The sequence below is a fragment of the Onychomys torridus genome, chromosome 23, assembly GCF_903995425.1.
Source record: "Onychomys torridus chromosome 23, mOncTor1.1, whole genome shotgun sequence".
NCBI classification, from domain to species: Eukaryota; Metazoa; Chordata; class Mammalia; order Rodentia; family Cricetidae; genus Onychomys; species Onychomys torridus.
Window position 1 is genome coordinate 43,950,402 of NC_050465.1, and position 27,771 is coordinate 43,978,172.

The 27,771-nt window shown below is 39.7% G+C and overlaps 1 protein-coding gene across 1 annotated transcript in view; it reads right to left on the reverse strand.

Annotated features, from left to right (window-relative positions):
• Positions 1 to 1,691: 1,691 nt before the first annotated feature.
• Positions 1,692 to 27,771, reverse strand: part of C2cd6 (C2 calcium dependent domain containing 6) — a 93,102-nt gene continuing 67,022 nt past the window's right edge. The window contains exons 12-17 of the mRNA XM_036172996.1: positions 25,310 to 25,346; positions 20,775 to 20,836; positions 15,548 to 15,610; positions 12,924 to 12,998; positions 6,760 to 11,409; positions 1,692 to 2,033 (exon numbers count right to left, since the gene is read on the reverse strand). Of these exons, the coding sequence (XP_036028889.1) occupies positions 1,692 to 2,033; positions 6,760 to 11,409; positions 12,924 to 12,998; positions 15,548 to 15,610; positions 20,775 to 20,836; positions 25,310 to 25,346 (5,229 nt within the window). The remainder of the gene's footprint in view (positions 2,034 to 6,759; positions 11,410 to 12,923; positions 12,999 to 15,547; positions 15,611 to 20,774; positions 20,837 to 25,309; positions 25,347 to 27,771) is intronic.

Here is a 27,771-nt window from a genome sequence, read left to right on the forward strand (position 1 = left end):
AAGGCTCAGAGTTTTAAAAGTTCCACAACCTCCCTACACAGCATCACCACCACCAGCTGAGTGCATGTTTGGCATCCAAACAAGCATACTCTCAAAATTGCTTTGTAGTTTAAGATATAATAAATCGGGGTCTATGTCAGTTGGTTTTCTTAATCTATATGATTGTATTATATTGGAAGTTATTATAAAATGATTGTCTAAGACTAAATAGGCAGGCAGTTTGAAGCGATTGTTTGTTTGTTGGCTATACCCCGTCTCAAGAGTGAATGTTAGGGCTGCTCTTATCCATAGGGCTACCAAGACCTGCCTAGATGGACAGTGAAGAGGAGAGAAGTTAGAGTGGGCTGGTGGAGGAAGGGGAGGGCAGGACTGTGGGAGCAGTGAGAACGGCTGCCATAGTGGGTGGTATAGGTTACAGCACTAAATGCCTTAGCATCTCCCAGTCTGCCAAAGGTGGACGGGGTTGTCAGAGACCTACTGTAGGTATATTAGGAATTAGAATGTGTATATGTTTGTGTGCACATATAAAACATGCAATACCCATACATATGTAGGCACTTAAACAATTGTCTCACAAGATTATGGAGGCTGACAAGCCGCAAGGTCTGCTCATGAGCTAATAAGAGCTGATGATGAAGTCTGGTCCAAAAGCTATCGGTCTTAAGCACTAAGACAAGACAGTGTTGAGTTTGAGTCCAGTGGCTGTGAAAAGCTGAACCCCAGTTCAGAGTGAGACAGGGGGATCTTACTTACGGGGGGATGTTAAGAGTTTTTGTTGTATGGAAAACTTAGAGATCTACGTGGTGAAATATTAGAAACAGCCATGATGATGCTGTCGTAGTTCTAGTGAGGCGCAGGAGTTTGAGATTTCTTTAGGAAGTCTATCTTTGCTAAAGCCGGCCCATGGTGTTTCTCCGTACCATTGATAGCTAGCTGTTCTCTCTCAGTTCATTTCTTCATTCTCCTCTGCCTCACTGGAACTGCATTTCTCATGCATACCGTGTTTGTCTGGCATCTAGGGCAGAAACAGCTACAATCTTTTTGTTGTTTTGCTTTTAGTGGTGGTGGGAGACACTTCTCACAGTTGACCTCACTCCTGATACTCTTGGCAGCAGCTGGTTCTCCATTTTCTGAAGTCTTTAAGCATGGTAACAGCGCTTCCTTTCTGAACGGTGGGTGGGAGCACATCTTATTTTTGCTAGCTCAGGGCTTTTTGCACTGTTCCCTTTGGCTTTTAGCCTGGATCCATCGCTCAGTAAAATAAGTGCCTGCATTCTTTCTATCGGCTCAGAGAAGTGTAGACTGCTGAATCTCGAAATTTAACTAGAGCTAAGTAAAAGTTGAGTTGCTAAGCACAGAGAGCTGCAAATGGAGAACTGGCAACCTGGGCAGGCAGGATAACCAAGTACCACAAATGCTGGGGGAGCTAACCACTAGTTCACCCCAAGAGGGAAAAGCTGGGCTGCAAAGCTCTGCTAATGAACATCAACTGTATATGCAGTTTTTAGTTTTTTCTGGAAGGTTTATAAACAAAAACACGCTTACACAGAATGTGTTTATTTTTCATTTTAATCACAACAAAATGGTCTAACAAGATGAAACTTAGTTGCTGACTTCTATCAAGCACAAGGATAGATCTCTAAACCATTTTGTTAATGGAGAAATTGTATTCTGACTGGTGGCCTCACATATTATTCTGCAGTGTCTAACATCTGGATAATATCATAAATGAGTGGACGTTTTTCAATATTCTCCTTTAATTTTCTTTTGGACCTCACTTTCCGTATGTCATACTCCGGGGTGGTATCATGGATATGAACTAAGCCCGCCGAAACCATCCGAGGACTTGCAGATTTCCCGGTGACACTTTCTCGCCGTTTGTTAGATTCTGGAGCAGTGGACGGTCGTGCACAGTGTTTTGCCTGATTATAGGAATCATCTGGACTCTTGCCTAAAAGTCTTGCTCTGGATTTTGAGTTTTTAGGACGTTTAACTGAGGGTATTTGTAAATCTTCGAATCTATCCAAACAATCCTAAATATTGAAACAAAACATCAAGTTGGTAAGTTAGGCTTCTGAAAACTACGTTTTAACATTATAAGAACTAATGCCTGTGCTCTCAGCAGTTAAATGAACACCCTAATGTTTCTTACTTAGGCAGTCCCAATGCATGCCTTAGACCCAGTGCTTCCCATTAGATACTCCCTTAGAAATCATGTTTAAAAAAACAAAAAATGAAAACCAACTTACCTTTTTAGAGGACTTGCTGCTTCAAAAGGGTGAAGGGCATGAAACTGAGACCCAGACACACTTAAGGGGCTGTCCTCTGGGGTCAGACACGGGCAAAGCTAGCCAGCCTAGTCTACAGTTCTTCTATTCCAAAATGTCTTTCCCATGACCTCAAATATAAATTATAAACTTTGATATTTTACTTTTATATCATCTCAACTTTTACCATCTCTACAAGTTACTTTAACAACCACTTTTGTTAGTATATGTGCATATATGCAGCATAACATTCAAGAATATGATTGTAATGTTTGTATGAGACTGAATATTAGTATATAGTCCAAGCTGGCCTTTTACTCTAAATATTCTTGTCTCAGTCTCCTGATTGCTAAGATTCCAAGTGTTTATCACCACACCCAGATTGATCATTATGTTTACATTAAAAATAATTTGCCAAATGTGGTGGTTGTTTAGGCCTGTAATCCTATCACTCAGGGTAGAGGAAGGGGATTACCATGAGTTCAAGAACACCCAAATAAGAGGGGAAAGTAACAATTCTCTTCTTTGTACATTTTATGGCTGTCTTTTAATATGAAGATCTGTATGTACCCCTAAAAGGGTATGGCGCTATTAGCCATACAGTGGGGTAGGCTAGTTTATTCAGAGTTCATCCCATTGCGGGGGGGGGGGGGGGGGGGGGCGTGGCACACGACAGCCACTCACAGAAATGGGTGTTTTGATGGGAGATAAGGCAGGAGTGGACTAGCTGAATTGTAGGGTCATGAACGTTGGGTAGGACTAGAAAGAATTTGGATGACTAGAGAGATCCACAAAAGGAGGTCTGCTCCAAGAGTCTAAAAATCCAGTCCTACTTGAGTTTTTGCCTGGGTTTGGAGATAACAGGAAGATACTCTTTCCTTCCTTCCTTCCTTCCTTCCTTCCTTCCTTCCTTCCTTCCTTCCTTCCACCCTCTCTCCTTTCCCCCCTTCTCTTTCTGTTTTTTTGTTTTGTTTTGGTTTGTTTTTTTTTGGTTTTTTGAGACAGGGTTTCTCTCTGTAGCTTTGTACCTTTCCTGGAACTCGCTTTGTAGACCAGGCTGACCACGAACTCACAGAGATCCACCTGCCTCTGCCTCCCGAGTGCGGAGATTAAAGGCGTGCGCCACCACCGCCTGGCCTTTCTGTTTTTCTTTTTGAGACAGGATCTTACACTACACTTACATTTACAGCCCACACTAGCCTGGAACCCACTGGCTTGGAACTCACTTTGTAGCCTAGGCTAGCCTAAAACTTGAGATCATCTAGCCTTTGGAATGCATGGTGTATACTCCCATACCCAGTGATTCCTTTTCCTCTAATGTAGGTAGAACAAGCAACCCAAGTTGATTCTCAAGAGAAGTTCTGCTACATTAGTCATTAACAACTTTAGCTACACAGCTGGTAACTAGGGTGTCAGTAGAAGGACATGGGAACCACACCACTGGCTCAAAAGAAGTCCCTTCTATTCCTGGATTTTAAAAAAGGATCTGCTGCTTCAAAGGGAGTGGGAAGTTAAAGCTAGAAGCTAAAAACCCTCAAGGAGCTGTCCTCTGGGGTCAGGTCCCAACAACACAGCTTTTCTCTCTTGATTGATTCATTTCAGAAGTTCTTAGATTTCAGGAAGTAGAGGGGCATCTTTGTGATCATCTGGCAGAAGGTCCAGTGCTATACAATGCTCTTGTCCATTAGAGAGAGAAGTTAGAAACACTTAGTCCATACAGGGAGATAACTATACACTGTCCTCCCTTGCTCTCACAGAGAGGGCTGTGAGTGCTGGAGAGGTGCTCAGTTGGTAAACAAACAAAACTTGGACATGGAAGTAAGTGCCTGGAATCCCAGGGCTGGGAGACAGAAGAGGATTCCTGAAGCTTGCCAGCCAGCCAGCCAGCCAGCCAACCCTAATCGTCAAGTTCCAGACCAATGAGAGACCCTGGCTCAAACCAAACCAAACGACAAACGGAGTGGATAGCACTGAGAAGCAACAGCCAGGGTTGACCTCTGGCCTCCATAATATGTGCATATGTACCTGTATACACACAAACATGAACACACATACATGCACAAAGGGTTAAGAGATCATATATGCTTTTATACTAGTTGACATGAACACAATTTCTGCATTTGAAAAAAAAGTCTAAAGGAACTTGATAGTTCTTGTTTCTTCAGAACTAAAACTGAATCCGTTCCTTTTCATAGCATACACATGCCTGTGTGTACACATATACACACATACACTAGCTCAATACTAAATTACTATGTTTAGATAGAAAAATCTAAAATTAAGAATATAAATTCTTATCCTACTACTAAGAAGCTGTTAGAATATTTACATTACATGTAACAGAGCGATGTCTGCCCTGCCACTATGAAGTTAATAGCTTGTTTTATTGTGTAAAACAATATCAAAGTAACTATTCTGAAATTAAATTTATTTTCCCATTCAAAGGCAGACTTATGCACATCAAGCTATTGATTTAAGATCAGTTTTAGATCCTAACAGTTTTCCAAATTATGAGTCATGCCCATTATACAAATTAACAGAGAAGAGTTATAATCCAAAGAATCAGAATAAATGCCTTCTATTTCTATATTTTCTTGCCTTACAATTTACACACAATGCCTAGTAGCCAGCTTAACATCCTAATCGTGAAACAGGAAGAGTTAAATTGGGGAAGGGTTGGCAGAGTGGGGTAGAGGAGGAATATGGGCATCTTTCTAGAAAAAAAGTCACATGGAAACCTATCTGCTTCTGGGTGTGTATAATGGAGTTGCCTTATGGGACCTCTAGGGGGATAGCTGCCCCTACTCGATGCCACAGGCTAACAAATAAAAAACCTAGTGTCAACAACATCTTCTGCTTTTGGAGTTATTTACCAGCGAGGTCCTATATACCCTCAAACATTACAGGCTATTGCCAATGCTATTGGTTACCCTCCAGATTTGATGATAAGATCATGAGTTTCCTGGAAACTTCATCCCTATTAGCTAGGTTTCATAGTGCTGGAAGGTACTATGCATGCTGCTGGAGGGGGAAAAAAAATCAAGAATAACATCTGCCTGGGAAGGCATGTCCGCTGGCGCAATAGCAGCATGGACATCACGGGAGTAACCAACTACTTTCTGTTTGGATTTAAAGCCCACTTGATAGATAAAACCTATAGCTGGCATCCTTGTCAGGTAAAGAGGCTGTTATTCGACTATTATTAGTGACTGTTATATCCGTAGGTTAATGCATCTCTTAAACCTCATCAGAGAAGTTTATATTACTGTAGGTGGTGATTAACACGGAGATCCACAATTGGCCAAGGTGCAGAGAATAAGAGACTGGAGCGCTTGGTTCTATACGGACATCTATGTCCCATCCCCTGGTTGCAAGACTCAGGGATCACTGCAGAAGAGGGAGTAGAAAGACTAAGAATCAGAGGCAGTGGGTGAATCCAAGGAAACAATGTCCTCAAGACACAAAGGACAGGCGCACATATGAAAGCACAGTGGTTGTGACACCTTGTGCAAGGTCAAGCCAGATCAAATCCCAGCATGGAGAGGGTAGGTTGGGGAAGGACCCTTAGCCAAAGAGATGTTGGCAATTGATAGCTGCTAGGAGATGGGAAGTAAGTTTTCTTTAGGAATGCAGCCCCTAGTAAGCTGAGTAAGTTGATCACACTCCACATCCATAGCTCAGCACGACAAATTGGATTGGGTGGGTATGGAGGAGAGGACACAGCTTGGGTAGGCAGGGAAGGAAGGTAGATTTGGGAGGAGGTAGGCAGGTGAGTCTGATCAAAACACTATGCAAGTTTCAAAGAACTAAGAAAACCTAGACTCTCATTTTCAAGAGTTCAGAATATGATACAGCAAAAAGGGTAAAGAAGTAGAGTTAAATTGAAAAGGTTCAATTCATAATCCCCAAGAGTATAAGCTATATTTATTTCTAATTCCTAGCAGTCAGAGCTTCATATTTCTTTACTGACAGAGATAATCCAGATATCTGAAAAAGCCATGTATACAGTTCTATCTCTGGCAGAAGAAAATCTTATTTATGTTTCTATGGTACCTGGCTACTCATGGTTATGTAGGCTTTACTGCACAGAACCCTAGGCTATGGTCAGGACGGCCAGCCAGCAGGGCTTCCAAAGGCAGGGCTGTGTGCCTGGGCTGCAGATTGGTCAGTCTAGAGAGCTTTCCTAGAGAAAAGAACATCATTTCCTAAGTCATGTACAGACAAGGTGTCCTTTTCCTACTTCATAAAAGGCACTCTGGTTTTGCAGTTGTATTTTTGAATCAGTTAAGATATTTGAATTTCAGAATATTTCTAAAATGTGGAAGTCTGTATATCTTGGGGCTACTAAAGTCACTTACACACACACACACACACACACACACACACACACACACACACACACCTTCATTTAGAAGGCATACATATTCTAAGGCAAAGTTATGACAAAGCTTTGCCAAATACAGAAGAAACTACTTAGGAAAAGCATTATTACATGTACAGTTCTCCTTGCAGTCCAATGGAGTAAGGTCCTTGGAACAGATTTCCGGAGATGAGGTCTTGCAGTGGGCAGCGCGGCTGGCAGTATCCTAACTATCTTGTGAAATGACTTCTTCGGTTTGTTGGTGTAATCTCTTTCTTTTCTTTTGGATTTCATGTTTTCCCTCGTCAGTACTTCCGGGAAGAAAGATGGCCTGGAGTTTTTCTCCTCTTCCTTGTATGGAAATGACTGCGATTCAGCGTTCCTGGCATATTTTTCTTTACAGTCTTCATACGGGTTTATATAAAGAGTTTCCATTTCGTTTTTGAATTGTGCAAATGTTACCAAGTGCTTTTTGTTATTATTATTATTTTCTTTCCACCTCTGACAGTACTGGTCTAGTTTTGATTGCTCCCCATTTTCTGTGTTGACATAAATGAACGTGTTAGCCCGCCAGGTTGGGAAGGAGAGTCTGTTGAAGTGTTCATTTTCTCTTGCGGTTCTGCAGGTAGGAAGTTTTAGATAAGGTGAAAATCCTGCATCAGGTCTTTCCGGAACAGCCAGTTTGCAAACGTTATTGTTATCCCTTTTCTCAAGCACCTTCACTTTTAGTGTCTTTTCAAAGCAGAGTTTTGTTTGAATTGGTTTCGACCTACCGTCCCAACTGTATGGCTCTTGAGCCTCTGTTTTGTAAACAGAATTTTCTGCTTGAGGAAGTTGCATGAAACCAAGGTCTTGCTTGTGTTTCTTAAGTAATATATCTGCAGGTCTTTCTGGTGACTTATTTAATGGAATTGCCTGGATATGTTTGTTGGAAGGAGGTTGTACTTTCATTAATGTTTTAACTTCCCTACTATAAACAGGTTTATGTTCCCAAATTGTTGGTGGATTTTCTTTTAAACTGTGTGAAAAGGAGCCTCCTTTTTCTCCCTTTCTGGTCGGTTCTGTTTCTCCACGTATATCTTCAAGAAATGTTCGAAAGGTGGTATTTTGACCAATTTTCGGATATTTCTTTTGCTCTTCTGAATCCTCCCTTATAAAGCAATTTTCATCTCTACAAGGTAACTCTGGTTTTATGCATTTGAACGGCGTGGGAGGCGAATGAAGTGAGTTAACTTGCTGGCTGATTGCCTTTAATTGTCTCTCTGTCATTAGTCCTGATTTATGAAGTTTATCTATAAAGAGGACCTGGACATATTTGCTCAAATCAGCTTTTAGACTTAATAAATCATTTTCTGATAAAGGGTTAAGATAATTTTGTAGAGATTCATTGAAAGGGTAGTTCATGTTTATTTTGAGCCTGGAACCAAAACTCCCGCTGGCAGTCTCTTGCCCCAGGCGGTGCAGAGGCCTCGAGGAGCTACTCCCCACGGAAGACATGCTGGGACTGAGCGCCACACTGTCCGTCTCATTGAATAAATTGCTCCCTGAAAGGTTCTTCAGGAAATAATTTTGGAGAATTTCATTTAGAAAAGATCTTAGCTTTATTTCTAAATGTTTATCTATGAAATGATGGTTAAAATTATTTACGAAGGACATGATTTCCTCGACAGTTTTGGAATACTTGTCCTGACAAGAGCTTTGCTCTTTTAACTCTGTTTTCTCGTTCATCAGATACAGGTTTTGGTAAATTTGGGGTAAGTCCTCCTTGGTGATGTGGCCTGCCTCTGAGAGCTTTTCTAGAAGGTAATGCTGAATGTGCTTGCTTAACTCAGACTTCATGTTTTTTACTTCGGACTCTGAGAGTTTCTCCAGAAACACACACAGCTTCGGATCCAGAATGGGCTTCTTGTCTGCTTTGCCTGCTTTATTAAAATTCCCTTGCATTTTTTCTAAGTGTTCTGTACCATGTGGTGAAGAATGTTGAGTTAGTTTGTCAAACTCTTTTTCTAGTTGCTCTCTTGTTTCTGACTGATTGTATTTGAAGAAATTTTTGAAGATACCTTTTAGGACAGACTTTAATATTACTGAGTCTGTGCCTTTGAGATTGCCCATTAAGTTACTTAGGGACTCTACAGCAGAACTGAGCCCAGCCTCCTCCATGTCCAGACGCTGGCGTTCATTTGGTGAGTCGGACTTTCTTTCTGCTTTTGGATAGTTTGGTTCTTGTGTGGACGTACTTTGGCTGTCTTCTTTGTAATCAGCTGCGTTCACAGAGGTTTCTGTGGGCTTAGTGCTAGGTGTAGTCTGTCTTGAAAGCAGTTTTGTTTGGCTTTTGACATTATGGTGCTGCTCTGTGGGATTCTGCAGCTTTTCCTCAGGAGAGGCTGTCTGTACGTCCAACAGAGAGCTCTGGTTTTCTTTATCGAGTTGTATCACTTTGATTATCCCAGAATCTAAAAGAGTTTCTACAGGAAACGACTGTATTATTGTGCTTATACCCGATTTCGGCCGTGACAAGGGAGATCTGTTGCTTTTTTCTTCGTAGGTAAGAATCTGTGAAGATGTACTTCTCTCCCAGTATGTGAGCACTTGGTCCTGTAAGGCCATCTGTGCCTTGCTCAGTGCCGTCTCTCCTGTCTCTAGCTTCGAGAATATGGGTGCAGTGAATATCTGCTTAATGACGTAGTCACATACACCTCCATTTAAACCCTGATCGGAACCTGCTACTTCACTTACTAAATGTTTGGTTTTGAAACTGCTCTTTCTGTTCACTGGAAAGTGTATTTCAGCAGCCTCTAAGTGTTTGTCAGAGACATCTTCTGTGTCTGAAGATGTTCCTGGCCTGCCTTCTGGAAGTAAATCTTGAGGAACACTTTTAATCACAGGACTTAAAAGAGCCTGTGAATTCAGAATGTCTTTGGGTGAAAGCCAGCTGTTTATATCTTGGACTTGTTCAAACACTCTGTCTTCTGTCCCACATGATGGTCTGTCATGCACACCTAGAGGCAGAGGGGAGCTTTCCTGCATCTCCTTGGCATTGGTGCAGACTTCTGGTGTAGAAAATAACTCATCTGAAAGGTCTTTCAGATTTTTACTTAAAATTGATTTGAGTACTATTGACTGTTTTAAATTTTCAATATCAGACGTAAAATTTATTGAGCTTGAGGGGTGATATATGCAAACATTCCCAGTCACTGATGATTCTCTTTGGAAGTTCGGTAAAGATACATCTGGTAGCTGTTCTAACTTACTCTGCATCTCTGAGGAGTCTGCTGTGACGGTGGCAGGATCCTGTGCTGACTTATCCCTCGTAGCTGGAGTTTTTGCTGTATTGGTAGTAAGATCTGAATTGACAGAAGGATTACCACTTGGCAGTTTATTGTCTAAAGATTTTGTTGAAATGATACTAGCATCATGGGACAACTTACTAGGATCTGAAGATTTATTTCCATTGATACTAGGATTCTGGGACAACCTTTTAGTGTCTGAAGGCTTTGTTGTATGGGAGCTAGGGCCGCTGGATAGCCTTGTGTCTGAAGGCTTTGATATATTGGAACTATGGGCGCTGGATAGCCTTGTGTCTGAAGGCTTTGATATATTGGAACTAGGGCCACTGGATAGCCTTGTGTCTGAAAGCTTTGTTGTATGGGAGCTAAGGCCACTGGACAGCTTTGTGTCTGAAGGTTTCATTGTATGGGAGCTAGGGCCGCCGGATAGTCTTGTGTCTGAAGGCTTTGATATATTGGAACTAGGGGCGCTGGATAGCCTTGTGTCTGAAGGCTTTAATATATTTGAACTAGGGGCACTGGAGAGCCTCATCTCTGAAGGCTTTGTTGTATAGGAGCTAAGGCCGCTGGATAGCCTTGTGTCTGAAGGCTTTGATATATTGGAACTATGGGCGCTGGATAGCCTTGTGTCTGAAGGCTTTGATATATTGGAACTATGGGCGCTGGATAGCCTTGTGTCTGAAGGCTTTGATATATTGGAACTAGGGGCGCTGGATAGCCTTGTGTCTGAAGGCTTTGATATATTGGAACTAGGGCCGCTGGATAGCCTCGTCTCTGAAGGCTTATGGGAGCTAAGGCCACTGGACAGCCTTGTGTCTGAAGGCTTTGATATATTGGAACTAGGGCCGCTGGATAGCCTTGTGTCTGAAGGCTTTATTGTATGGGAGCTAGGGCCACTGGATAGCTTTGTCTCTGAAGGCTTCATTGTATGGGAGCTAAGGCTGCTGGATAGCCTTGTGTCTGAAGGCTTTGTTGTATGGGAGCTAGGGCCGCTGGATAGCCTTGTTTCTGAAGGCTTTGATGTGTTGGAACTAGGGGTGCTGGATGGTCTCGTCTCTGAAGGCTTCGTTGTCTTGGAACTAGGATCAGTTGACAGTTTATAATCAGATTCTGAAATCTTTGTTATGGTGATAACGGGACTACCACTTGTAAATATATTCTTTGTATATGAAGTGTTGAGAGCAGGGTCATGTGGCAACTTGTTCTTCCTGTCTGAAGTCACTGTTGTGGTGGTAGTGTGGTCAGGAGGCTCATTATTCTTTGTGTTTACCATGTGGATTGTGATGAGGTCAGGATCGTTAGCCCAGGTTGTATTCGATCCTGCAGACCTTGAGTGTTCTGGGTAAGGAGGGTCTTGATCTTCGTGTTCTGCAACTTCTGTGCTTAAAGAGCTTGGATATCTGTATGTGTCTTGGTCTTTCTTCTTTTTGAATGACATTTTGCTGTTTATGTTCCTTAGAAAAGGATCAAGACCACCCTTGATGAATTTCTGAAAGTACAATATAAAAGAAAAGAAATTCCTTAGCATTTATTTAAAATTATAATGACATTCCTAGTCAGTTTTATAGAGTAAGTTGTCAATTGAGAAGTCAACTTTATTTGAAAATACTTGAAGTTTGAGTGAAAATAAATTTTTAGTGATAAAAAATTCCTAACTCTAACATTATACCCTTTTAGGTTTTAGGTTTTTTTTTTGGGGGGGGGGGGCTACTTGAAATTTTTCTGGTGAGGCACTGGCATTGTTAGCTTTTAAATTTACCCTGTTTTGAGTCTTTCTGACTTTCTTTATCTATCTATCTATCTACTTATTTTTGAGATGCAATCTTCCTGTGTTGCCCAGGCAGGTCTGGAGTGCCTGGTTTAAGGGGTCCTCTTTCCTTATTCTGTCTATGGTGAAATCATTAACCTCTGAAAGTCACTGTAAATACTTCTTTTAATGGTTACAGTTAGTTGTGTCGGTTGACAGTAAGTGGTTAACACCAAGGTCAAAATCTCATTCGCTATAAATACTTACCATTTAGTAATAATTTCAGAATTAAAAAAAATGAAAACAAGGAATAAATGTCCATGATATTATTCTTTAAAGATCATCTTGGGGCATATACCATCTGCCTTTAAGTTTGAGTTTCCACGATGAAGGTCTCTGCTCAGTCCTTAATATGACACAGTAGAATTGGGCTTTTTGAGTATACAGAGATGGCTAAGAGAATAATGTAAAAAATCTCTGGCTTACAGTGAAATTTCAGTTAGCTATATTAAACTGATATCTATACATTCAATTTGTTGAAGCAATCTTTAAAATGAAATCTGTCTGTATTTTTTAAATTATTTTACTTATATGTGATTGTCCACTGTGGGCAGTAGAGGGCTTGGATCTCTGGAGCTGGTACTGTGGGGGGCTGGGAGGCCCCAGATGTGGCTACCCAGAACCACATTCAGGTCCTCTGACAGAGCAGCCAGGATTTCCACCACCCAGCTGGAGTGATAGCCCAGCTGTTACAGGCTTCCTCTTCTAAAATCTTATTCCTGAAGCCTCATAATCAGTCTCTTTGAGCAACTTCTACATTGTGAGATTGAAAAAATGCAAAATCTGAAATAATCAGCCTATTTCACTTCAACTCAGCTCAAAGTGCATTTTAATGATTAATATATTATAATTATTTTTCAAATGCTAATAGATACTCAGGTGACGTATTAAGAATCCCTTGGGGTTTTGTTTTTTTTTTTTTTTTTTAGTTTTATTTTGTTTTGTTTTATTTCTTTATTTTTTGTTTTTCAGAAACACATATTCCAAGATTTCATTTTCAGATTGAAATTGATTAGGTCAAATGAAGCTTGTAGATGCAGTATTTTAAAAGGTAGTTAGACATTTCTAATGACTAGTTCTAGTTTGAGAAATACATATGTTATTTGTGTATACTTACATATATACATATACATGCATATGTAGTATTGGAGAAAGCTAGTAATTGAATAGAAATGGTACCAGACTAGGATAATAGGACTCACCTGGTGTTTGGGTTTGAATTCTGCAGATTCCCCTCTGAAAACTGATGTAGTATACTCTTTTTGTGCAAAAGCCACCTTGTAAAAGAGGGAGTTTTAACTTTAGACCACTTATAATACAAAATATTAACCAAGATCATTTTACTCTCAATATTCCCTAAAGGTATAAACATTGTTTAAAGCTAAATAAGAGTTTTGTCTCCTAATTACTTTGCATTAGAGATTATCAAATATGTAGTGACCTTCTTTATCTGGCTTGAAGTTTCATTTGTCAGATATTACTACTTCTGTTTACTTTTACATTTTCCATTTTCTTGGAATATCACTTTAAATCTCAATCTTTTTAGTCTGTGCATGTCACTGCGACTGAGGCGAGTTTCTGGCAGACAGCAAACACTTGCACCTTGGTTTTTCATTCAGTCAGCCAGTCTGCATATTCTAATTAGAGTTAAGACAATTCATTAAAATTCACATGCTATCTCTGGAGCTGGCATTACATGCGTTTTCAGGGTCCTTGGTTTCAAACTGGTGCACATGATTGCATAATTGCTCTTAACCACTGAGCTATTTCTCCAATTTCCTTAAAATATTTCTTATTGGATTTTTGTGAATCTAATGTTTTGTTGTTCCTTAACTCAATTATTTTCAAACATTGAGCAACTACAGTAAACAAGTCCCTCTCCTAAGTTCTAACAATGGGTAACATTTAAGTATTAACCAACTTTAACATGCAGTATGTACACTTGACTTGGAAAGACATCATGGGGTTTATGATGCTTGCTTTCAAACAATATACCTCATTAAAAATGAGGCATGTTCATTCAACTAGGAGTCCTAAGGGTTAGGCATGGTTGGTTGCAGTGACTCCATGGAATCAGGACTCATCGGTGTCTCTCCATGTTGGCTGTCACAGGCATTGTCTCTTTACTAGGTAGAAAAACAACCACCACTAGCTACTGACATAAAAGGATGAGGCTTTTAAATATTCTTTTCTGGTGGTGAACCTAGCCTATAACTGCTGAGCCACCTCTCCGGCCCTTTAAACATTATCATATAAATTATAGGCTATCATTTTGTCCTGGTGACAAGGTAAGAAAAGGGACAAAGATTGCTAATGTCACTAGAGATTAGAGTTATGTGATGGGTAGTGTGGTGGTGTAATGGGTGTTGAAAGACAAAAAGTATGTTAAATACTTGGATAATTTTGTTAAATAGCATTGAGACAATGAGATTCTTTTGTTATACATAAAAACAAACAAACAAACAACAACAACAAAAAAAAACCAGCCAGATGGTTTGAGAGCTAAACATGAGCTGGGGGTACAGCTTAGTTGGTAAAGTATTTGCCTAGCATATGTGAAGCCCTGGGGTCAATCCTCAGCACCACACATACAAAAAGAGGTAAACATAAAAAAGCATATAATAGGAAAATCTAGAATACTGATGTCACCTGGGGAAGAAGAAATATCTTCTAAACAAGATATTAAAACTAGATATAAATTGACAATCATAAAGGAAAAGCTGCTAAAGTTGACCCTGTCAACATTTAAACTAAAAACTATCAATAACCATCATAGATAACCAAGCATTGTATTTAGAATATAAAAATCACATGTAAATAAATAAGCATAAAACCTGATTTGTAAACCTGGATGATTGTAAGCAGTCAAATAATAGAAACACACAAGGATGACATACACATGGAAAACTGTTCACTCTCATTAATAATCAAAAGATTAAATTTAAGTATTGGTGGAATATTGTTGTTGGTCATCAAATGAACAAAAAAACCTACAAGATAGAGGAGGATAATGAGTATTCTCCTACATTTGAGTATACATGCATGTTAGTACCTCTGGTTTAAAGGATAATCTGGCAGCGTCTATTGACATTAAATATGCTCATATTCTCTGATACACTACTCCTATTTCTCATCTTGTGCTATATGCTCATGGAGGGGATAAAAGGGTACTTGCCATTCGACAAATGCCTATAATGTTTCAAGTTCTATGAAGTTTCTTGAAATAGGTGATAGCATGTGATATAAATTACTCAAAAGTTTATGGTGATGAGAATAGAAGAATATGGATCTGAATCTAGGTATTCCTACCAAACTCCTTGTGATGACTTGCACAAAACCTGCATGAGATTGGACCCATTAAGGCCCCTGGCTAGAGCTAAAATGGAGGAGTACTGTAAGGGCACCTCGTGACATGGGGATGACTGTAGTGTGGTCTTTACCGTGGGTACCATGGACAATGGTTATCTTTCAAGCTATCAAAGGTTTTCAAAGTTCTTAAGCGGAAGTAAACAATACACTAAAGGGAGTTTAACAGCCATTAAAATCAGAGATCCACAGTTAATGTACTTTTGAAGCTTGGAGAGGATTGTTTTTCATGGAGAAAAGAGAATCCCTGGAATTCCATCTCTAGTGGTACCTTAGGAGACATACTGCCAGCAAGAAACCCACTGGTAGCCATGGTTGCTCGGGTCAGTGGCAGTGTGTTCTCCCAGCTTTCCTTGAGGGAGCTGGGATCTTGCTGACAAGATTTGCACCTGGCCAGTTTCCCACGGCCCTCAGTTTGCTGACGACCCCTCCCGGCGCGGTCTTCTGGTCAGATCCTTACCTTTCGGAGGCCACTGACTATGTCAGTAGGAGGTGTTTCCCAAGATTTCCTTAACTGGATGAACTGTAGTTCAAGAAAGGTTTCAGAAGAGCAAGTTACAAACTGTTCAAAACCATATGTGGGACAACTGTGGCTGTGCAGGCCATCAAGAGACAGTTAGCAGTTTTTTGTTTGTTTGTTTGTTGTTGTTTTTTCCTACTTAACAGGGACAAAGAAGAGGATGACATGTGTTTATTTATTCATACTCAGACTGCATTTGTGATCAAAATTTACATCTATTGTCATTAAAAGAACATTTAACTGCTTAGAAGATGGAAAACCAAAGGGCTAATGAGAGTGGCCGTGACCATCATTTTCTTGGTGACTTATCTGCCTGCTTTATTGTTGTTTTTGAGTGGGCAAATATTCAGATAGGAAGCTCCTGCGACTTCACTCTCTCGTTTAAAATTGTGAAGTTCTTTTCATACTGAACACACTTCATGTAATGCTTGTTTATACCAGACCCTCACATTACTTTATATGAATTATATAATTATGTAATCAGCATGAATCATTTAACAGTAAAAGACTTTATGGATTGGAACACTCCTAAATAGTCATTCTTTATGGAGCTATAGAGATGGCTCAGCTGTTAAGAGCACTGGCTGCTCTTTCAGAGGACCTGGGTTCGATTCCCAGCACGCAAATGGCAGCTAACAACTGTCTGTAACTCCAGTTCCAGAGGATCTGACACCCTCCTGCAGACACACACAGGCAAAACACCAATTCACATAAAATAAATATTTAAAAATTCCATTCTTTGCTTTGAAAGTAAAATATGATATGTCTTCATTTGAAGATACTGAATATACAACTCTTTTAATTAAGAAAAAATTGGACCTACCAACATCTGGTATGGAGGCAGGGAGATACCTATGAGGCCCCGCTCCTCCTTGAGGAGACAGGTGGTTGGTGGTCACTGGGGATTTGACATTTTCTTCAACTGTGTAGTACCTGGTAAGGTGCCTGTACTCCCGTAAAAAGCTCCTCACTGGTTCCTGTAAGGAACCCCAATGAAACTCACCGGGCCACCAAAATATTTTTACAGATGTGAAAATAGAATGAGGACTAGTAGGGAAGGAGCAGGGGATCAGCAGGAGGGGGAGGACAAGGAGGTGACAGGGAGTGTGAACATGATCAAAGCACATGATGGATGTGAGTGGGAATGTAATGAAACCCATCACTGCGTATACTTTATATATGCTAATAATTGTTATTCTAGGTATTTTGTTTATACTATACTACACCACGCCACACCATACCAATTTCTCTTTGTCATTATCAAATACTCTCTTTGTTGAGTAAAATTAAATTAAATTAAATTCCCATCCCTCCCAACCTTTCATGCATCCTGACTTTGGGAAAAGGATTTAGGATCCAGTCAATGCCAGTGTTTAAATGGAAGTTAGCTGAGCCATATTGTCCAAGTTAAAATTTACAAATTTAATTTAATTTACAAATTCAGTTCAAAAACAATGAAGATGTTATTGAAAGACAGCCACCTGGATATGCTGGGCTTGGAAAGGGGTGCAGCCAGTCCTTCCCAGTTCAGATTTGTACTCCAGGAGCTGGTCTCTGAACAGAGCATCTCTGTAACACACCGTCCACCTCGGTTCATAAAATCCTCCTTTTCCAACTTCAAATTACTCCAAGGCCTATTTTCCCATAGAATTCTGAGGATTTTGCAACTTGCTTGTGAAGCTTAGCTGTTTAGGAATTTGTTCTAGAACTCTGAAATGTCTTCAATTTATAAATCTGTTGCCCTGGTGATAGATTCTTTCAAACTTCTAAGTCTGCTGTAGGTAATCTGTCTTATAGGCTGCCATTTGAATTTCTCTTGGCTTTATTAAGAAGTAATGGGGAGCCTATGTACCCCTTAATAGAATCCCCGGGTAGTGGCTCTAACACAACTGTTGTATAATTTCACAATGAAGACATCACCATTATAAAGGTAAGGTATAGAATATTCCAAAAGAAATCCTTTCTATAGCCACATTTATCTCCTCCCTGTCTCCATACACAGCCACTAATCTGCTCTCCATTTCTTAATTGTACTATTTCAAGAATGTTGTGAAAACAGAATCATGGAGCCTACAGTATTTGATAGTGCTCTATTTTTACTTAGCATAATTCTCCTCAAAATTTCAAAAAAGTTACTTTATGTGTCAATGATTTGTTCCCTTTCACTGCTGGCTATTGCTCCCGGGTTTACGTAGGAGTTGATGAACATTGGGTTGTTTCAAGTTCGAGCGATAAATAAGGCTGCTAGGAACATGAGTTCCCAGGCTTTTCTTCCTAACATACAACTCTTAATTTCTGTAGGATAAGTACCCAAGAATTCAGTTACTGGCAGGTACAGATATAGGTTCTGTCTTCCATTTCTTTAAAAAAAGAAACTATTCATCTTTTTGGGGGACATGACTATAACATTTCCACTACATTTTCCTCCACAATCCACTAGTTTTAGTTTCATTCTATTTTAAATTCTTGATGAGACCTAGGCCACGATTCACTTTATTTTCTGCCTGTGAATGTCCAGTTGCCCCCAACACAGTCAGAAAGGTCTCTCTTCTCCATTACATTCCTTCTGTATCCTTACCAACCATTTCAGTGTACCTGTGGGACGACTGCTGGCATGTTTGTTTTTTTCTTAACACTTCATTTATTAGACTTACTCATTTTACTTTTTGTTTGAGCGTTCGCCTTCATGTTTTTATGTGTACCATGTGTGTGCTTGTGCTCAGAGAGCTCAGAAGAGGGCATTGGATCCCCAAGAACTGGAGTAAATCACCATGTGGGTGCTGGGCATCAAACTCCGGTCCTCTGCAAGAGTGGCCAGTGCTCTTCAGCCTTAAGGCAGTCTCCCCGTCCCCACTGGGACGTTGGTTATCCCCCACTGTTCTATGTATCTGCTGTTCCTCCGAAATCATACTCTCTTGATTCTTTACTACATAATACAAAGTAATTGTTCCTACGTTGTCCCTTTTAAAGATTATTTTAAAATATTCTGGGGTCTTTGTCTTTCTATATACATTTCTGGAGTGATATTTTCTCTACAAAAGCTACAGTTTAGACAACATTTTCATGATATCTTTGGAGCAGCTTGAAGGGCACTGACAACTTGACTATGTTGACCTCTCCAGTCAGGGTACAGCAGTTCTCTATTTATTTAGATGTTCAATGTCCTTTACTATCAATTGCCATTTTTACTATATTTTATACATGCTTTTGATATATTTATAAGTGTTGTATCTTTTCTGAATTATGTTATTGTATAACATGTTAATTGTATTGTTTCTGGATGTTTTTGTTAGTTATATAAAAATACTTTTTTTTTTTTTTTTTTTTGCACAATTGAATCTGTTTTCACTAGCTTTCCTGAACTCAGTTACTAGTTTCCTGTTTTTTTCTTTTGTAGGCTACCTGATGATTTCTATGTAGACAGTTTTGTTATCTGAAGATGCAATTTGCTTCCTCCTTTCTGTTCTGCGTGACTTTTATTTCCTTTGCCTGCCATAGTGTAATGGCCAAAATTTCTTGCACTCCGCTGAATGAGAACTATCAGCAGACACTTTGCTTGTTTCTGACCTTTGAGGGCAAACAGTCTTTCACTGTTCAATATGATGTAATAGGTGAGCTTTTGGAGACAGCTACCTTTTGTTACAAGTTTGTTCAGAGTTTTATATAACGGCTGGGTGTTGAACTTTCTGAAAAGCCCCCCCCACCACCACCACCACATCATTCTGCATTGTTTCATTGCGATAATCTGTTGACACACATTTCATTAATACTCATAGGACTATTCAGGCTGTCTGCTCTATCGCAGCTGAGCAGGGAGTGCTTGCTCCATTCTGTGCTATGACTTTCATTGCTTCTATTAACTAAACCTCTTATGACAGTGATCTCAAGATCATACTACCTGGTGACGTCATAATGGTCTTAAGTTTTTGTGTGGTTCTTGTAGAGTAAAATTGCACTCCTCAGAATGTATATTCATCATTACATGGGATGTAACTGAGTATCTTTAACTTCTCAAGATGGGCCGGCAGGAGGTGGTTGACTGTATGCGCTCTAGAATAAAATCCTGACACCTCTAGGTAGTTTATCTAAAGGCCCCTTCAGTGTTCTCACCTGTAATTAAAACCCATAGGAGTTCCCACTTGTGAGCATCCAATCACAACAGCTTAAAATGGTGCCCACGTTATGGTATAATCTCACTAGATGTCATTTCCAGGGCCTGCTGCACAGTAGGTACACAGGTACCATGAACAGTGTCAACCTAATCCCAGCTAACTGTGGAAAGACTGGTACCCAGTCCATGCCTCCTAACTTGGAATCTCCGCCTCCTTCTAACATAAGCACAGACTATGGAGTCATCCAGAGTCTTTGTGCTATTTCTAGATGCACGAGTTAGTATGGAGATGTGAATATCAAACACTAACATCTCCAGGACATCTTTAATGGCTTGCTGGGACAGCCAGTGTGGAGATTAGTCAGTAATGTCATAAAGAACTGAGGACTTCAGACTTTCCAGTGATTGCTACATTCTGTTGCATGGAGTCCAAAAAATTCTCACAGCAAACCTACTCCCTATGGAAGAAAATTAGCATGAAATGTCAATGCCTTGGAGTCAGTATCAGTTGATGATTAAATACTGTGAGAAAAAGCACTGGTGCTTCCTTAGGGCTTGGAAACTTTCCCTGTGAGCCTGGTTCTTCCCTTCAGAATGCAAATGTGAGATAGATCAAAATTTTCTTTCTCCTTACCTTTCATCTAGATATTTCTTTCTTGCTTGATCTTTATTCCAAGCCACATAATTCCTGTTCTATTTCTGGAATACTTGTTGCTGTTAGCTTGACAATGCATATAAACGAGAAATCCACATAGTGAACTTTAAGTATAAATGGGCAATTGAGATGAGCAAATGGCCTTTTCACGGAAGATGGGCTCAAACTCCATACTTCCTGGTCAGTGTTTTATTAGTTATACAGCTTCTTATAAAAATAGCAAGTCAAAAGCATTGACTTGAACTGTAGGACTTGCTAAAGTCAGTGGAACATTTATTGCTCTATAAATTTATAATATAACCCTAAAATTGATCGACAATGAATGCATACATGCATGTTGAGAAATACTGGTAAATAATAGAAGTGCCAACAATTTTTAAAAGATATATCCATCTACTTACATTTTTCCCTTTTTGATTTGTATTTTCTTGTCCTAAGGGCCTATCAGGCATCATTAACACATCTGAAAAAGAATGGAAAAAAAAAGCCCACCAAGGTTATATAAATTGGATGGCACTTATAACATTTGAGAAGTGGGCTTTATAAATACACCTCTTGGCCATGAATGAAAACACAGTGGCCAAAAGTCCAGGACTTACACTCCATGAGTTAGTACAACTAACCATTTAATTCAGTAAGTAAGCCCGCCTCTTCTAGCCTTGTTTTGCTAATCTGTCAAGGGAGGAGTATTTGTGACGTAATGTTTAAAACATCTAACACTGTGTCCAGCATATAGGAAGCATGAATATAAATGTGAATGCCATCGATATCCTTAACCATCATTAGTGCCCTCTTTACTCTGGTCTCTGGATACATCCATACCCTTGAGTCTTCACCTAGTAACTCTATGATTTTCCCTATCACTGTTGGAATGAGTGTGGTAAGAAATAGAAGTTACATGTCACCATGCTCTGTACATTTCATGTTTGGGTTATAGTTATAATGCTTATGTTAAGTATTTCCACTTTTAACTCTGGCTCTTGATGGCAGTTTGAAAAACAGTAATTCAGCCTATCATTGTCACACTTCTAGTTGCTGTCTGTTGAGGGGTGGGTGCTAAATGCTATGTACATTACACAAAGCTGTGCTTCATGGCTTGTTGAAAAGGTGGCTTGTACACATTCTTTGGAGCTGTGTCCCATTCTCTAACGGACATTTGGGTAATTTTCCATTGTTACTTTGCTATCCATACTATATTCTAGATACCTTTCATGAATAATTATGTATTTCCTTAATAATTCAATTTGTGATACTAGAGAAGCGTCTTGTGTAGAAGCCAAGAAAATTATAAAGTGGGAAGTTGAATGAAATAATTTCAATGAATTGTAGTGCTTGGCCAGAATGTATGGGCACAAATACCCGGACCCAGAAGGTCTCAAAGGCGCTTAAAAGCAACTGGGCTAGCCTGGCACAATGGTGCATGCCTTTAATCCCAGCACTTGGAAGGTAGAGTAGGATCTCTGTGAGGTCAAGGCCAGCCTGGTCTACATCATGAGTATCAGAACAGCCAGGGTTGTCCTGTTGAGAGATCCCATCTCCAAAATATATATATGATAAAAATAAAAATAAAGAAGAAAAAGTAATTGCCTAGCTCCACACTTCTAATTTATCTACAGATGATGGAAACTGAAGGAAACTGATAAGGGTATCCTGTGAACTTCACCTAATAAACCCTTTAATGCACTGTATTTTATTTTATATAATATAAATGTGCCATGCATATCTGTATATAATTTATTAGGTTAATTATAGAAGATTGGTCTGCAGGAACAAATTGAAATACAATGCAAAGCATAGCAAAACCACTTTTTTGTTGTTTTGGTTTTTGAGACAAGATCTCTCTATGTAGCCTTGACTGTCCTGGAACTTGCTGTGTAGACCATGCTGGCTTGGAATTCACTATGTAGACTAGGGTGGCCTGGAACTTATAGAGATCTGCCTGCCTCAGCCTCTTGAGTACTGGGAACCATGTCTGGTACAAACACTTTATTTTTAATTTTTATTTTTGGGGGGATTTTTGAGACAAGGTCTCATGTAAGCCAAGGCTGGCTTCCATTTAGCTTCATAGCTGAGGACACTTCTGAACCACTGATCTTCCTGCCTCTACCTCACCCAGCTATACCTGGACTACCACACCCAGTTATTAAAGCCACTTTTAAAGGGAGTGGCACATTAGGAGGTGTGGCCTTGTTGGAGAAGGTGTGGTCCTGTGGGAGGAAGCGTGTCACTATGAAGGTGGGCTTGAAGGGTTCATATATGCTCAAGCCATGCCCAGTGAGACAGTCTAGTTCCTGTTGCCTGCATATCAGCATGTACCAGCTACCTCTCCAGCACCATGTCTGCCTGCACATTGCCATGTCCCACCAAGATGATAATGGACTGAACCTCTGAACTGTCAGCCAGTCCCCACAATTAACTGTTTTCTTTGTTAAGAGTTTCCGTGGTCATGGCATCTCTTCACAGCAAGAGAAACCCTAAGACAGCCTTCATCTCAAAAGTCTGAAGTCCAAGGTCTTATCTACATCAGACTTGGGTGAGATTAAGACGTGATTCATTCTGTGGCAAATTTCCCTCTAGCTGTTAGCCTGTGAAACAAGTTACCTGCTTCCAAAACAAAATGGTGGCCTAAGACTGTGATCATGATGTCCAAGAAGAAAAAGCATCAAATACGAAGGCTCCAGAAGCATCTTCTTCGACTTCATGCCCCATTCTCTGGGCACTCTGGGGTGAGCATTGGGACTGCGTGGCTGGTCTTCAGGCTATGGAGCAGCATTCCTAGGCTCATGCCTGGTGTTCCTGCTGATCTTGCATGCTGGCAGCTATAAGGATTTCTAGTTCTTGCCCTAAGTGGGATCTTGGCAATATTGCTGCCATTGGGACAAGACCCTACCTGGACTTCCTCCCCTCCCCCAACCCAGGTGTCTTGCCAACTGTGTGTATCTGCATAATTAGCATATATGGCTCCTACAGAGTATGACTTTGGCCTTCTCGTGCAGTGGCATAGACCATACTCAGGATGGCTAAGTCATGACTGGAGTGACTGAGGAGCATTGTGGCAGATGGGGGAAGCAGGTATTTGTGGTGGCACAGTGAAGCAAATGCTGAGCTTCTGCAAACTCTTCTCTGGAAACCCTGCTGTCAAGGTCCTCCAAACTCTCTGGAATGCCTTTGGAGTTCTCATCCCCATTATCTTGATAAGAGAGAGTAGTTCCTTTCTGTTCATTACAGTTTCCTTTGCTCTCCAAACATGCTTTTCCATTCTTGACATGATCAGATAATAAATGCCCTATATCTTGCCAGCCTGCTTCCCTTTTGATTATAAATTCTTTCTTTAAATCAATCTCTTCTTTTAAAAAAAATAATTTATTTTTATTTTAGATGCATTGGCATTTTGCCTGCATGTATGTCTGTGTGAGGGTGTCAGATCTTGGAGTCAGAGATAGCTGTGAGTTGCCATGTGGGTGCTGGAATTTGAACCTGGGTCCTCTGGGAGAGCAGCTGGTGCTCTTAACCACTGAGCCATCTCTCCAGCTCCAATCATTCTCTTCTTTAGCCATTCAGCTAAAAGTACTCATGCAGCAACTTCAGTTTTTTGGCTTAGAAATTTGTCAGGTATTCTGGTTACTAGTTCTTAAATTTTGCTCTTTGCAAAGCTGTCAACACAACACAGCCAAGGGCTTTCCCTTCATAGTGTGTGATCTTTTCTCCAGTTTCTACTCTCTTGTTTCCTGTTTTCATAGGAAACTCCTCCAGAATCGCCTTTATCAGGCAGGCTGAGCAAGTCCTGAGGGGTATGCCAGTGAGCAGCACTCCTCCATGGCACCTGCCATAGTTCCTGCCGTGACTTCCTACAGATGACGATGAACTACAAGTTATAAAATGAATTAAACCCCTTCCTTCCCAAGTTATTTATGGTCCTGATGTTTTATCACAGCAATAGCAACTTCAACTCTGACAACTTGTTAATCACATTTTGACTTGATTCTTTTCTCCACAAGCCCTTAAATGAAGGCTGTTTGCACCCTACAAATATACTTGCTCGTCTCCTGTCTGTAGCACAAACTGCAGCTATCTCATTATTTTATCTTTACTTTGACTAACTACTGTTGTCTTTTCTGAAGGAATGTGTAGTCACCATGCAGCTCCGGCTGTCCCAGTTGTTAGAAGATTCCCAGGTACCTCTTTAACACACACTGTGGTGGCTACCTTGATTCCTTGGGAATCTCCCACTACCTTCAACCCAACATAATTCCTCAGAGGGCCTCTGGAACTCTAATTCACCAATACTGTATGATCTTATTTTTTCTGTGTTTATTTTATTTGTTAGATATTTTTATTATTTCCTTTTGGTTTACAGACATGTTGACTGTGTCTTCATAATGTTATCACTGAGAAAAGAAGCTCTTTGAAGTAGGAAAATGTGTTCATAGGGAGATCTGTAAACACAAGCTTCGGAAACAGATAAGTGTAGTAAGTGACTTCCTAATTCCATTGGAACATATGTTCAATGAAAACTATTCAGGACTCCCACTTTCAAGCTTCTGAATTTTGTTTAAATTTCCCATGGTTACTCTGAGGCTGTGGTTTTGTTTTTTTTTTAATAATTTTTTAAAGATTTATTTATTTATTATGTATGCAGTGTTCTGTTTGCATGTATCCCTGCAGGCCAGAAGAGGGAGCCAGATCTCATTACAAATGGTTGTGAGCCACCATATGGGTGCTGGGAATTGAACTCTGGACCTCTGGAAGAACAGCCAGTGTTCTTAACCTCTGAGCCATCTCTCCAGCCCTGAGGCTGTGTTTTTATAATAAGGAGAAAATACTATAATTTACATCTTGAAGGAAATTATGATAATCATTATTTTATGAGAGTTAGTGTCCAAACTTCAATGACCCAATATTTGAAAATTATAATAATTTTTATATAATAACTTACCTGAAAAATGAGGAAATTTTTCCTTTTTATGCCTAACCTAAAATAAAAATGAACAGAGAAAGTTGATAGAAAAATGAACAAATATCAATATAATTTTAAAACAGCATTATTGATGGTAATAAATAAAATTGTTAACATTTGGCTCTATGTTATATTAAAATAATTTAACCAGTGCAATTATAGATTGTAACATACATGCCAGGCTGAAGCATTGTCTAAATGGGCTGCTAAGTAGCAAATGCTTCATATTAAAAGAAAATAAATGTTATGACATTTATTACTACCTATTTTCATTTTTCCAAGTCTCAGGAAGCAAAAGTAATAATTTAAAGAATAAATAAAAATAAACCAAATAGGAAATAAAATGTATATCAGAAAAATGCTTAAGGAATTGATCCCTCCACTGAATGAAACGAAACAGCCGAATCCTGATGTATTAACGATTTCAGATCTAAATAACCCAAACTTACAGCATATAAGGAGTGCTTATATAAGAGAGAGGAGGTTTTCTTAAAAAGGAAACTTTAATATTTCAGGAAATCTTGACTATAAAATTAATTAAAAATGGGAACAGTCTTTGCAAAATTCCTTTCAGTCAGCCAGTAAACATACCCTTCAACAGTCAACAATAGCTCTTGAAGAAGGAGAATTGATTCTTAGAGTTAAAGTACCCAATTTTTAACAAAAAGTTATAAAATATATATGAAATATGGCTTATTCAAGAAAAAATGAGCAAATAGATAAAACAATAAATCACAAAGAACTATGAAATATAACCTACAAGAAAAGATAGAAAACACCTTAGAAGAAGCTCGGGTTTTGAACTTAGTAGGCTTGTGTTTTATGCTTTCCTAAATATAAAAGGAATTAGGATCTCAGAAGGCAGAGTGGTGACACCCACTGCTCTCCAGGAAAAACTGGGGGCCAGGGAACCCATAGCCATTTCAGAAAGAAAAGAAATGAAATATTGACCAGTATTATACTATTATTTTTTATATTTTTAATTTTTTTTTTTTGCTAGCATGGGTTTGGGTTTATTGAGTTCTCTCTTGCTATTTCTTTAAAAAAAATTAGGATTTATTTATTTTATGCACATGGTGCACTATCAACATGCACACCTGCATATCAGAAGAGGACATCAGATCCCATTATAGATGGTGGTGAGCCACCATGTGTTGCTGGGAATAGAACCCGGGTCCTCTGGAAGAGCAGCCAGTGCTCTTAACCACTGAGCATCACTACAGCCCTCTTTGCCATCTCTTATGCCTTTATTACATATGCTTTTCTTTTCCTTCACATTTTGCTTTGCTTTTTTCTTTGACCCAACCTCATTCTCTTTAAATAGAAAAATATGCATTGAAGTGTATGCATGTTTATCTGTGCCCTGTGTGCATGCATTTCCCGCAGAGGCCAGAAGAGAACATTAGATTTCCTGGACTGTGAGTTACAGAAGGTTCTGATATGCTAATGTGGGTGCTGGGAATTGAACCCAGGTCTTCTAGAAGTGCAACAAGTACTCTTTTAACTACTGAGCCATCTCTACAGCACTTCATTCTCTTTTTATTTCTTAGTTATGAATAGCATTAATTTTAATAATCTTTAAAATCCTGGTTTATCCTACTAGTATCCTTGTTCATTTATATCCATATAAATAAAGTACCCAGTTACTTTTTTTTTTTTTTTTACTGCATTTCATTGTTTTAACTATTACTGACTGCTTTCTCTCTTCTATATGGCGCAGGAATCATCAGTCCAAGAGAAGACTGTCTGCCACTAAGAAAATATAATACAAAACAACAACAAAAGAGTAGGGAGAGGTAGGAAGACATGTATATCCATCACAACACATGCACGAATTACAGTGTAGAAACGCACAGGAAGAAAACGTGAAAGCAAGCTCCCAACTCCTCGGTAACCGCAACCAGTGAGAGTTGTTGAAACGCCCAATAAGGAATGTTTTTTAAAATGACCAGTTACTTCAAAGGAGACTTAAATAGATGAATGAAGTAAGGGCGTCAATTCAGGGCCTGCATACAGAACTCAGCAACACAGAGGAGACATGTAACAACCTGGAGGAGAACTTAAGCAAAGAAATGTAAATTCTGAGAGGGGGAAAAAACGTCAAAACAGAAATACTAGGAAAAAAAAACCACTTCAATAAGTCAGACTCAGTTGAGTTTTGATCCCTCCAATGAGTCAGCAGTGGGAAGAAATCCCATTTCGTCATTCTACCTGATATAGAGGGGAGTGGCCAAACACCTCCAAGAGAGAGAATCTACTGCTAAAATCTGAATTAACCTGAGGACCTGAGATTGGGGGATAACTACACGTAAGGAGCCTGAATTTGGTTTGTTCCCAGCCTTATGGTGAGTAAAGGCTCCAGGAAAGAGCCATGGAGAGCGGGAGGGTTAGGTGCTGAGAGGTCAAAGGCTATATATAGACCGCAAGAGGCTTAGCTCAGA